We start from the raw sequence: 12,994 nt of genomic DNA, 5'->3' as shown, positions 1-12,994 counted from the left end.
TTACTCATGGAATACAAAAGTTAACTATGGGTTTGCCATATATGCTATTCATGGTATTGAAGTACATTTCTTCTATAACTATATTTTTAAATTTTTATGTGTATATAGTAGGTGTATAGTAGGTGTATGTATTGATGGAATACTTACAATGTTTTGATACAGGCATACAATGTGAAGTAAGTACATCATGGAGAACGGGGTATACATCCCCTCAAGGATTTATCCTTTGAGTTCCAATAATCCAATAACACTCTATAAGTTATTTAAAAATGTACAAGTAAGTTATGACTATAGCCAACCTGTTGTGCTTTCAAATAGAAGGTCTTATTTATTTTTTCTTTTTTTTTTTTTTTTGATACACATTGACCATCCCCACCTCCCCTCTAGTCCTATACCACCCTTCAGTTTCTGGTAACCATCCTTCAACTTTCTATTTCCATGAGTTCAATTGTTTTGATTTTTAGATGCCACAAATAAGTGAGAACATGTGAGATTTGTATTTCTGTATCTGGCTTATTTCTCTTAAAATAATGATCTCCAGTTCCACCCATGTTGTTGCAAATGATTGGATCTCATTCTTTATTATGACTAAATAGTACCCCATTGTGTATGTGTACCACATTTTATTTATTCATTCATCTGTTGATGGACACTTAGGTGGCTTCCAAATCATAGCTACTGTATACAATGAGGCAACAAACATAGAGGTGTAGATATCTCTTATATACACTGATTTCCGTTCACTGCTGGTATATACACGGCATTAGTGATATACACAGCAATATTGATTCTTCCAATCCATGATCATGAAATATCTTTTTATGTTTTGGTGTCCACTTCAACTACTTTTTTTAGTGTTCTACTGTTTTCCTTATAGAGATCTTTGACTTCTTTGGTTAAGTTAATTTCTAATTATTTATTTTTATGTGTGGTTATTGTAAATGGGATTACCTTTTGGATTTTTTTCAGATTGTTTGCTGTCGACATATAGAAATGCTACTGATTTTTTATGTTGATATTATATCTTGCACCTTTACTGGATTTATTAGTTCTAATAGCTTTCTGGTGATTACTTTAGGTTTTGTCAAATAATAAGTTATATCATCTGCAAACAAAGATAATTTGGCTTCTTTCTTTTCAGTTTGCATACCCTTTATATCCCTCTTTTGTCTGATTGCTATAGCCAGGACTTCCTGTATTATGTTGAATAACAGTGGTGATAGTGGGCATCCTTGCCATGTTCCAGTACTTAGAGGAAAGGATTTCAGTTTTTCTCCATTCAGCATGAGAGTAGCTGTGCGTCTGTCAAACACAGTTTTGATGTTTGGTTGTGTTCTTTCTATCCTCAGTTTTCTTTAGTGTTTCATCATGAAGGATTTTGAATTTTATCAAATGTCTTTTCGGCATCAATTGAAATGACAATATGGTTTATATCCTTCATTCTGTTGATATGATGTATCACAATGATTGAGTTGTGTACGTTGAACCATCCTTGCATCTCAAGGATAAATCCCATTTGGTCATGTTGGATAATCTTCCTAAATATTGTTAAATTAGTTTGCTATTGTTTTGTTGAGAATAATTATATTTATCGGAGATATTTCATTTTTATGTATCTTTTTCTGATTTTCATATCAGCGTAATGTTGGCCTCACAGAATGAATTGGGAAATATATCCTCCTCCTCCTTCTCCTCCTCTATTTTTCAAAATAGCGTGGAATTGGTACTAGTTCTTTTTTAAATGTTAGGTATAATTCAACAGTGAAAGTATCATGTCCTGAGCTTCTCTTTACTATCAGACATTTTATTCTTGCTTTGATCTCACTACTAATTAATCTCATGTTAATTGTATTAATATTTGATCTGTTCAGGTTTTGTTCTTTCTTATTTAATTTTAGTAGGTCTTATGTGTGTAGGAATTTGTCCATTTCTTCTAGATTTTCCAATTTTTTTGGCATGTATTTACACTTAGTGTCCAATAATGATAAATTTCTGCAGTATCAGATATAATGTCTCCTTTTTCATTTCTGATTTAATTTATTTGAATCTCTCTTTTCTCTTAGTCTAGATAAAAGTTTATCAGTTTGTTTAATATTTCAAAAAACCAACTTTTGTTTCATTGATCTTCATTTTTTTTCCACTTCAAGTTTATCTTCTCTGACTTCATCATTTATTTTCATCTATGAATTTTGGGTTTGCATTGCCCTTCCTTTTCTAGTTATTTTACATAAATCACCAAATTGTTTATTTGAAGTTTTTCCTTTTTTTTGTTTTTGATGTAGTCACTTATAGCTATAAACTTTTCTCTTGATATGAATTTTGCTATATCCCATAGGTTTTGTGAAGTGAAGTGTGTTTTTTATAGGCAACAAAATCAATGAGTCTTGTTTTTTCGTTCTTCAGCCAGTCAGTGTCCTTTGATTGGAAAGTTTAGTCCATTTACCTTCAATGTTATTATTGCAATATTGGTATTTGTTTTCTGTTTTTTTCATGATCTCCTCTTCCTTTTTTCTTTCCCTTTTGTCTTCCTTTAGTGAGGTTGATTATTTATGGTGATACGATTTAGTTTCTTGCTTTTACTTATTGTGTCTCCATCATATGTTTTTTGGTTTCAACTTACTGTAAGAATTGGAAATACTTTCTTATAACCTGATTTTTTTTTTACCAGAAAACAACTTAACACTGTTTGCACAAACAAACAAGCAAAAAGAAAATTCATAAAAACTCTCCACCTTAATTTTTTCTTCTGCTGTCAAACTTTTTGTTGTTTCTATTTTTATCTTATTATACCGACTATGTCTTGAAAGGCTGTAGTTATTATTTTTCATTGGTTCATTGTTTAGTCTTTCTACTTAGACTAAGGGCAGCTTACACAACCCAGTTGCAGTGTTATAATATTCTGTATTTTTCTATGTACTTACTATTATCAGTGAGTTTTGTGTCTTCAGGTGATTATTTATTGTTCATGAATGTCATTTTCTTTTTGATTGAAATATTCCCTTTAGCATTTCTTATAGGACAGGTCTGGTGTAATAAAATCCATCACTTTTTGATTATCTGAGAATGTCTTTATTTCTTCTTTGTGTTTGAGGCATATTTTCTCCAGATATTCTATTCTAGGATAAAAGTTTTTTTCTGTCAGCACATTAAATATGTCATGTCACTCCATCTTGACCTGTAAGGTTTCCACTAAAAAGCCTGCTGCCAGATGTATTTGTGCTCCATTTTATGTTATCTGTTCCTTTTTTCTTACTGGTTTTAGAAGAGTCCCTTAATCCTTGACCTTCAATAATTTGATTATTAAATGTGTTGAGGGAATCTTCTTTGGGTTAGATCTGCTTGGTTTTCTGTAACCTTCTTGTACTTGATATGGATATCATTCTCTAGGTTTGGGAAGTTGTTTCTCATTATCCTTTTGAATAAACTTTCCACTCCTGTCTTGTTCCCTACTTCTTTTTTTAAGGTCAATACTCTTAGATTTACCTTTTGGAGGTTATTTTTTACATCCTGTAGGCATACTTCATTGTTTATAATTCTTTGTTTTTTTTGTCTCCTCTGACTGTGTATTTTCACATCGCTTATCTTCCAGCTCAACAATTCTTTCTTCTGCTTGATCTATTCTGCTATTAAAGAATAGCATGTTTAATGTCTTCTTCAGTATTTTCACATAGCTTGTCTTCACGCTCAACAAATCTTTCTTCTGCTTGATCTATTCTACTATTAAAGAATCGCATGTCTAATGTCTCCTTCAATATGTCAATTGCATGTTTCAGCTCCAGAATCTCTGCTTGATTTTTTAAAATTATTTCAATCTCTTTGTTCAATTTGTCTGATAGAATGCAGAACTCCTTCTCTGTGTTATCTTGATTTTCTTCCATTTTCCTCAACAAGACTATTTTGAATTCTTTTTCTGAAAGTTCTCATATCTCAGTTTCTCCACGGTTGTTCCCTATTGCTTTAATTAGTTCATTTGGTGAGGTCATGTGTTCTTGGATGGCGTTAATGCTAGCAGATTAACTAGTGCTAGCAGATTAATTAGTGTCTGGGCACTGAAGAGTTAGGTATTTACTGTTTTCTTCACTATCTGGGCTTATTTATAACCATCCTTCTTGGGAAGACTTTCCACATATTTGAAAGGACTTGGGTGTTGTGACCTAAGCTGTATCTGCTTTAGGGGGCACCCCTACCCCAGTAATGCTGTGGTTGTTGCAGACTCCTGGAAGTACGGTATTGATGGTCTTAAACAAGATCTGGGAGAATTCTCTGGGTTACCAGGCAGAGAAACGTGTTCTCTTCTCTTGCTTTCTCACAAAGAATGTCTGTCTCATTGTTCTGAGTCACCTAAATATGAGTATGGAGTGAAAAAATGCCCACTGTGGCCACTGACACTAGACTGCACTGGGTCAGACCTGAAGTCAGCCAAGAACTGGGCCTTGGGTCGTCCAAGGTCACCATCCCTGGTTACTGCCTATGTTCACTGCAGGCCCTGGGCCTCTAAAATCAGCAAGTGGCAAAACAGCCAGGCCAGTGTTTTACCCCTCAGGGTGATAAAGGCCCTGGCCTAGGTAGGTTCAGAGGTTTTATCTGTAAGTCAGGGACCAGAGTCAAAAACCTTAGATGTCTGCCTGATGTTCTATGGTACTGCAACTGGGTTGGCAGTCATATGGCAAGTTAAAGTCCTTCTCACTCTTCCCTCCCCTTTCCAAAGGCAGAGGAGCCTCACCTCATGGTCTAACACCACTCCAGGACTCCAGGCCATGACAAGTACTGTCAGACAACTGCTGAAGTTTCCTTAAGGTTTAGGTGCTCCTAAGTCAGTTTGTACTGAGTGCTGGCTGGCCTAGGATTCACCCTTCTGGCCACTGGGATCTCATCTGGTCCAGGTCATGTCCAGAAATGCATCCAGGAGTCAACTCCTGGAATTGGGGACCCCAGGAGCCCAACTGGTTTTCTACTCCCTGTGCTCATGCTGGTACCTGAAGTCAGCAAGTCTCAGAGGCTCTCCTAAGGCCGTCAATGTAGTACCTAGGTATCACTGCTGGTTATTCAGGGCCCATGGGCTCTTAGTTAGCCTGGATGAATACTGCCATGACTGCATCATTTCTTTCAGGGCAGTGGGTTCCCTTTTGGCTCAGGGTATGTCAAGAAATGTCATCTGGGTGCTTCAGCTTAGAGCAGGGGCCTCATTACTTTGACTATTGTCCTGTCCTGCTGTGGCTAAGCTGATATCCAAGATGTAAGACAAAGTCTTCCCCACTCTTCCTTCTGCCCTCCTCAAGCAGAAGGAAGGGGTTTCTTCTGGAGTTGTGAACTGTGAAGACTGGAATTAGGGGTTGGGTGATGCCAGCACTCCCTTGCCTGCCCCAGCTGTTGCAGCTGGTGCCTCTGAATATCGCATGTCTTCCCCCAATCCACTGTCTCTGGGCCTAGTTCAGCACTAGGACTCACATTAAGTGTTGCAGTCCTTATGTCCTAGACTGTCTCTCTAGTTTATTTAGAGACACAATGCATGGTAGGTAGCCTTAGATGGCAAGATTTGCAGGAACTCGACTTCAGACCCCTGTGATCAACGATTCCATCATGGCTAGGATTGGTTTAAATGTTCCCTCCATGGGCAGGCGTTAGGTGAGTTTGGTCTGATTTTCCTTTCTGCTCTAACAGCACAGCACTTTGTTCAGTAACTCACAGTTGCTGTGTTCTCCTTCCCTCAGTGCCTAGAGAAAGGCTCTGTATATCATGGCACAGCTGCAAGTGTGGAGATAGGGGAAAGCTTTGGTGGTGTCAGTGATTCAAGACTGTCTTATCTAGCTCTTCTGGGACTCTTTCAGGGATATGAAGTTAAAACCAGGTACTACGAGTACTAACCTGTTTTTTTAGTTTTTTATTTTTGTTTCATGAAGGTTTTTTTTTTTTTTTTCTGTGTAGATAGTTGTTAAATTCATATCTTGGAAGAGGAATAGTTGGTATCACCTTCTATTCCTCCAGCTGGCTCTGCTCTGCCTAATTTGTTGAGAGTCTTTATAATGAAGAAATGTCCGTTTCTCAAATGCTTTTTCTGCTTCTATTGAAATGATCGTATAGTTTTGTTTATTCTGTTATTGTGATATGCTTCCTTGCATATGTTGCATATGTTGACCCATCTTTGCTTCCCTGAAATGAGTTCCACTTGATTATGCTGAATGATTTTTAAATGTGCTGTTCAGTTTCTAGGCTAGGCACAGTGTCTCATGCCTGTAATCCCGCACTTTGGGAAGCTAAGAGGAGCCAATTACTTGAACCCAGGAGTCTGAGACCAGCCCAGGTAACATGGAAAAACCCCATCTCTACAAAAAACACAAACATTAGCTAGGTGTGCTGTCACAGGCCTATGGTTCCAGCTACTCAGGAGGCTGAAGTAAAAGTATTGCTTGAGGCCAAGATGTCAGGGACACAACGAGCCAAGATTGTGCCTCTGCATTCCAACTGGGCTGACAGAGAGAGACCCCTTCTCAAAAACAAACAAACAAACAGAAATTCACTTTTCTTGTAATTTATTAAGAATTTTAGCACCTCTGTTCAACAGGGACATCAGTCTGTAGTTTTCTTTTTGTGTTATTTCCTTATTTGGTTTTGGTATCAGGGTAATGTTGGCATGCAAGAATGAGTTAGAAAATTCCATTATCTTTTTTTTTTTTTGCATAATTTGAGAAAAAATACTATCAGTTTTCTTTTTAAAAACATGTTTGCTAGAATTGAGCAGTGAAGACAGGTTTTGGGCTTTTTTGATAGGTGAATTTTATTACTGGTTTAATCTCCTTACTCATTACTTGTCTGTTTTGATTCTCTGTATATTCCGAATTCAGTCTTGATATGTTGTATGTGTCCAAAAATTTATCCGTTTGTTCCAGGTTTACCAAATTTTTTTTTTTTAACAAATATTTGTTTCTTATAGTCTTTTATGATACTTCGTGTTTTTTTGTAGAACCAGAGGTAATGTCTCCTTTTTCACCTCTGATTTTATTTATTTGGATCTTCTCTCTTTTTTTCCTTAGTCTAATAAGGTTGGTCAATTTTGTTTTTTTTTTTTTTTTAAAGAAATCTTTACTTTTTTTTGTATTACATTTAGTCTCTATGTTGTTTATTTCTGCTCTGATATTCGTTATTTCCTTTTCTACTTGTTTTTGGTAAGGTTGTTCTTGTTTTTCTAGCTCCTTAAGGTGCAATGTTTGGTTGTTTATTTGAGAGCTTTCCTCTTTTTGATAAGGTATTTATTGCTATGAAGTTTCCTCTTAGAACTGGTTTTGCTGTATCTCATCTATTATGCTATGTTGTGTCTCCATGGTCATTTGCCTAAAAACGTTTCAAATTTTCCTTTTAGTTCCTTCATTGACCCATTGGTTTTAAATGAACATGCTGTTTAATTTCCAAATGTTTGCAAAATTTCCAAGTTTTCTTCTGTTGCTAATTACCAGTTTTATACCATTATGATCAGAAAAGATTCTTGACGTAATTCTAAATTTTTTTCTATTTGTTACAACTTGTTTTACTGCCTAACTTATGAGCTATTCTAGAGAATATTCTATGTGCAGTTGAGGAGAATGTGTTCTACAGCTGTTGAATTAAATATTCCAAAAATGCCTGTTAGAGACATTTGATCTAGAATGTACTTTAAATTCAGTGCCTTTTTGTTGATTTTCTGTCTGGGGTATCTTTCCATTGCTGAAAGTAGGGAGTTGAAGTCTCCTACTATTATTGCATTGCAATCTTTGTCTCTCTCTTTAGAGCTATTAATATTTGCTTTATATATAGAGCTGCTCTAATGTTGAGTGTATATAAATATTTTTATATATATATTTACAATTCTCATGTGCTTATGCTGAATTGATGCCTTTATCATTATATGATGACTTTCTTTGTTTCTTTTTCTGTTTTTACTTAAAGTCTACTTTATCTGATTTACATATAGCTGTTCCTGGTCTTTTATTGTTTCCAATAGCATGGAGTATCTCTTGCTATCACTTCACTTTCAGACTATGAGTCCTTAGAGGTAATACGGGTCTCTTGCAGGGAGCATATAGTCGAGCGTTGTTTCTTTTTTTTAAATCCACTAACCCACTCTATGTCTTTTAATTGAATAATTCAATTCATTGTTATTCAAAGTAATTATTGATAGACAAAGATTAACTATTGCCATTTTTAATTGCTTTCCAGTCGTTTGGCCGATATTTTTTTTCTTCCTCTCTTCTTCCTTCCTTTGTGGTTGATTTTTTTCTATTAGTGTTGTTTGCCTCTTCTCTTTTTATTTGTAGTGTACTTACTATAGATTTGTGCTGTGGTTACTATGAGGCTCACAAAATTCTTATATTTATAACAGCTTATTTTACCATAACAACTTGTGGTAAACAAGTGATAACAACTTGTGATTCACTTTTTACAAGAAAAATCAAAACTACATTTTTACTCTACTTCAGTCCACATTTTGAATTTTTGATGTCACAACTTACGACTTTTTAAATCACATATCCTTCAACCACTATTGTAGCTATTATTTTAAATTGTTTCCTATATTACAGCTTCACTCTTATATTCTATTATATTCAGAGTGGTAAACTTGGCTCTGGGTAGTTGATACTTGAATTTCTGTAGGAGAGAGAGAAACTGAAGAACGCCTACACTGCTGTTTTGTTGATGTTATTCTCTCCACGATTCTCTTATTTTAATCAATAGAATCTTAAATCATGGCAAGTATAATAATGTAAAATAAAGTAAAGAAAGAACAGAAGAAGTCAATTAGAAAACATGTGTGGACTTGAGTTATATTCTTCCAACAAAACATAAATTTTTATATGTATGTGTGTATATACACACACACACACACACACACACACACACACAGGAATGTATTGTACCTTAAAATAAAAGATACCCTCAAACACAAATTTAAAAATATTTAAATGTCAAGAATATGCTGAAAGTTTTGTACCCAGTACGATCTATTGTGAGTTCTGAAACTCAGTATGCTTCTCTAAACACATGAAAATACAGACAGTGGAATGGGGTCCAGACATTTGTGAAACAAAAATCAATACATGTATTCTTAAATAATTAAGCTGGGTATTGGAAAGCAAAAGACAACAGAAAATTTTAGTGACGTGGACTCTGAGTGTTATTCGTTTATGATTAATCTGTTTGTTGAAGAACTTCACCTATTTTCCAGTGTTTAATTTTAAAATTAGTGTTCTCATTGTGAGAAGAGTATCTGGGATAGGAGATAGTATCGTGACCATTTGTGGAAAAAAATAACTTGCCATGCTCAAACAGCAGGATTTTCAGAAGTAGAATAGTGTGCCAGATATTTATTTTTAACGTAACATCAACCCAGCTCCTATCTTCATTTTCTTCTGCAGTGCAGAAGATAAGTCTGAAACTACAGTTTCTGAAGTCCCTTTCTCCATAGCTTGCTTCTCCCTTAGATTCCTCCATAAGATGTACTTAAAGAAGATTTGGAAGAAGATAAAGACAAAGCATTCTCTGGCAGCAGCTGCTGGTAGCAGCTGAGATCACCAACAGTAGCTTTCCTTGCTTCTGGAAGTTTTCCTGAGAAACATCCACTGCAGCACCATGGATAATTAGTGAGGGCATCACTAAGATTCCTGAACTTTGGAATTTTCTGGAAATAGCATTTCCGACCTTTGTTCCCTCAGTGCTTTCAATAGTTGCAGAAGCCTTTTGTTCCCTTTATTAAAACTCTCTTTGCTCAAAAACTAAGAAATAAAAATGAATTAATATTTTATGTTACTTTTGGAGTTGGTCTATTACTGTCGCTAAATAAAACTGTACATGTACATATCAGGGAATCAATTCCACAGATGATTGTGAAACCACTAATAGGAATCATTGAAGCATTTTGCAAAACTCTCTGAACTTTGATATTTACTAAGTGACCTTAAAGACCTAGCTTCGTGGTAGTGCACTTAAATTCAGAATTATATGGTAACTCATAATGAAAGATTTCAAACAGTGCAATTGAAACTTTTGTATTAATATACTGCTGAGAATATCTAACATGTTGTTACTAATCAATGTCATTCTCACCTTGTGGGTTTCCTGTGCTAATGGACAAGGTAAGTTGAAAGAGATCTAAACACTCAGCTTCCCTCTTAATTGTAACTTCATGTAATATCTAGCTTTGTATGTCTATAATTTTTTTATAAATCTAATAGGATATATTCACTATGCTAGCAGAAGTAGCATATTTTGTGAGAGTATAACAGAAATTAATTTTATGAAAAAATCTCATTCCAACTTAAAGAAAAAATGAATAATATTTTCTTTGTTTTACAAGTTCTGCAGCGTAAAAGGCATTTAATATTCATTATGGAGATATGTGAATATACTTATAAAATTTTAAGTAGGAAACATGTCATTAGATAGATTCTAACCTTAAAATGTTCAAAAGTTTCTTATTCGTAACACAAGGGGAACTTTGGGAGTGATCGACATTTTCATAATCTTACATATAGTGATTTTTATAGATTCATATATCAAAACCGCAAATAAAATATTTTAAATTATGCCATTTCTTACATTTCCATTATACCTTAAGAAAGCTGCTAAAACTAATTAACATAGAATTTAATATTTCAACAAGATTAGCAATATGTAAATCACAACATACATGTAATCAAAAAGCAGAATATAAACTTACATTGCAATGACAGTAAATTTTAATTTGCATTTCTGAGTTTTCTAGCAAATGTGCAATAAACAAATACAGAAATAAATACTTTTCATAGCTTTATGTCATTGTTCTCTGATATGTTTTCTCTTCAGTAGTCATGTATTTTCTATATTAACTATCTCTTTGAATGCAGGCCTTGCATATTAAAGAACTACATCATAACATTAGCAGTGGAACCACATGGGGTAAAAATCATGGAGAATCAAGGGTGTGTGACCATTAATGAAGAAAACAAATTTTGTAATTATCCAGAACTTTATAATGTTCCAACAAATGTAGTGTAGGATAATACTAGAAATCCCATTGTCAATTTCTGAGAGTATATTTTCCCTCAGCCACTCCTCTCAAAGCTATGCCACCTTATTTGATTCTAGGTTAAGAATTTTAGGTTTTACAGTATTATCTATCACATGATTTGCTAGTTTTAATTGCTGTGCAAAATCAACCTTGATTTGTGCCAATATGAAAAAAAAAGCAATTCTCCTGTTATTTCCTTTGTTAACTAAACTGCTACAGGCACATTTTTTAAAATAAGGATTAAATAGATTAAAGTAGAATGCAATGCAGAAAAATAGAGAAAATCAGTACTATTTTGAAATGACTGAAATTAGATTAGAATAAGCTCTATACTTTCTTACTTACTTTCTCAAAAGCACTATAAGAATCATGACAGGCCGGGCACGGTGGCTCAAACCTGTAATCCCAGCACTTTGGGAGGCCGAGACGGGCGGATCACGAGGTCAGGAGATCGAGACCATCCTGGTTAACACGGTGAAACCCCGTCTCTACTAAAAAATACAAAAAACTAGCCGGCCGGGGTGGCGGACGCCTGTAGTCCCAGCTACTCGGGAGGCGGAGGCAGGAGAATGGCCTGAACCCGGGAGGCGGAGCTTGCAGTGAGCTGAGATCCGGCCACTGCACTCCAGCCTGGGTGACAGTGCGAGACTCCGTCTCAAAAAAAAAAAAAAAAAAAAAAAAAAGAATCATGACAAATTCTTTCTTATTTGATATTCCAGTCGAAAACTTGTCTCCTCCAGTGAACTCTTTCTAAGAGTAAACTTGAGCAAAATGTCTAGATATATAGATATAGATATATAGTATCTAGATATATAGGGTCGCACCTATATATCTCAAAGGAGAAAGTAACTAATTTAGTTGAATAATACCTTGGTAGAGAGAAACATCTTTGTGTATTCAGTAGCATTGGTTCAACTGCATTCCTCCAAAGTTCATTTGTTGAAGCCCAAATTTCCAATACCTGAGAATACGACTGCATTTGGAGAAGGAGTGCTTAAAGATGTAATTAAGTTAAAGATCAATGATTCAGGTGGGCCCTACTCCAGTATAACCGGTGTCAATAAGAAGAGAAAATAAGGACACACCATATAGAGAGAAGGCCACATAAAGGCATAGACAGAATAAAACCATTTACAAGGCAAAGGAAGAGACCTCAGAAGAATGCAACCCTGTTGACAGCTGTATCTCAAATTATTATCCTCCAGACCTCCAAGGAAATAAATTTCTATGAAATCTGTGGTACTTTGTTATAGTACCGCTAGCAGAAAAATACAATGATATTTACACAATTTATTAAAATAATATAATTAAAACTAATTTTTACTTTTCACTCAAGGATATGTATATACCCACAATACATATTTTAGAAGGTATTTATTAGAATTTGGTAATTATATCTTGGCTGTATTGTCCTTGCTGAGTTTTGTGTTGTTGAATACTTTGTGTTTTTATATACCTGTATTCATACATATTTAGAATCTGGTAAAGCAAATCTAAGAAATATTTTTCATATGATTAATGAAAGACATACTTTGTGAGTTGCTTATGCTAGGAAACTTTTTTTAATCGTAGTTGACGTTTCAGTTCTGAATAATAATTATTTGGAAGCCACGCTACTTGAAAGATAAACTTGACAGAAAATTAGTAATTATAACCTATTATAATGTTCATTGACTTTGTATTGAACATTATTTCTTCCATAAACTCATAAATTATTAACACTTATTTAAAAATAGGTTGTCAGAAAAATTATTTTAATTATGAATATCCTTTTAAAATTGTATAAATATTACATTCATCTATTAAAGTTGCCATAACAAAGTATCAAGGGTGACAATTCGTATTGTAGAGCAGGGTTGCTTCTAAATCCCTTTCAAACTGGATCATTTTCAATACCCAATGCATTACAATCAGTTGCCATTGTACTTCTTTGGGATGCTCAAATTTGTTTCAAATCTCACTAAGAAGCTGGCTTCT

General features: G+C 34.6%; 1 protein-coding gene across 4 annotated transcripts in view; it reads left to right on the top strand.

The window, feature by feature from the left end:
* The first annotated feature begins 9,917 nt into the window (after positions 1–9,917).
* The window catches only part of LOC112610401 (complement factor H-related protein 4), a 42,303-nt gene continuing 39,226 nt past the window's right edge, over positions 9,918–12,994 (top strand). For 2 of the 4 annotated variants that reach the window (XM_025363926.1, XM_025363967.1), the window contains exon 1: positions 9,918–10,103. In XM_025363926.1, coding sequence (XP_025219711.1) covers positions 10,046–10,103 — 58 coding nt within the window. In that variant the 5' untranslated portion in view covers positions 9,918–10,045. The remainder of the gene's footprint in view (positions 10,104–12,994) is intronic. The other 2 variants (XM_025363921.1, XM_025364044.1) reach the window with 2 other exon arrangements.

This window comes from Theropithecus gelada, chromosome 1 (genome assembly GCF_003255815.1).
Source record: "Theropithecus gelada isolate Dixy chromosome 1, Tgel_1.0, whole genome shotgun sequence".
Lineage (NCBI taxonomy): Eukaryota > Metazoa > Chordata > Mammalia > Primates > Cercopithecidae > Theropithecus > Theropithecus gelada.
The sequence above is the reverse complement of the archived record's forward strand: the minus strand, read 5'-3'. Positions and strand labels throughout refer to the sequence as shown.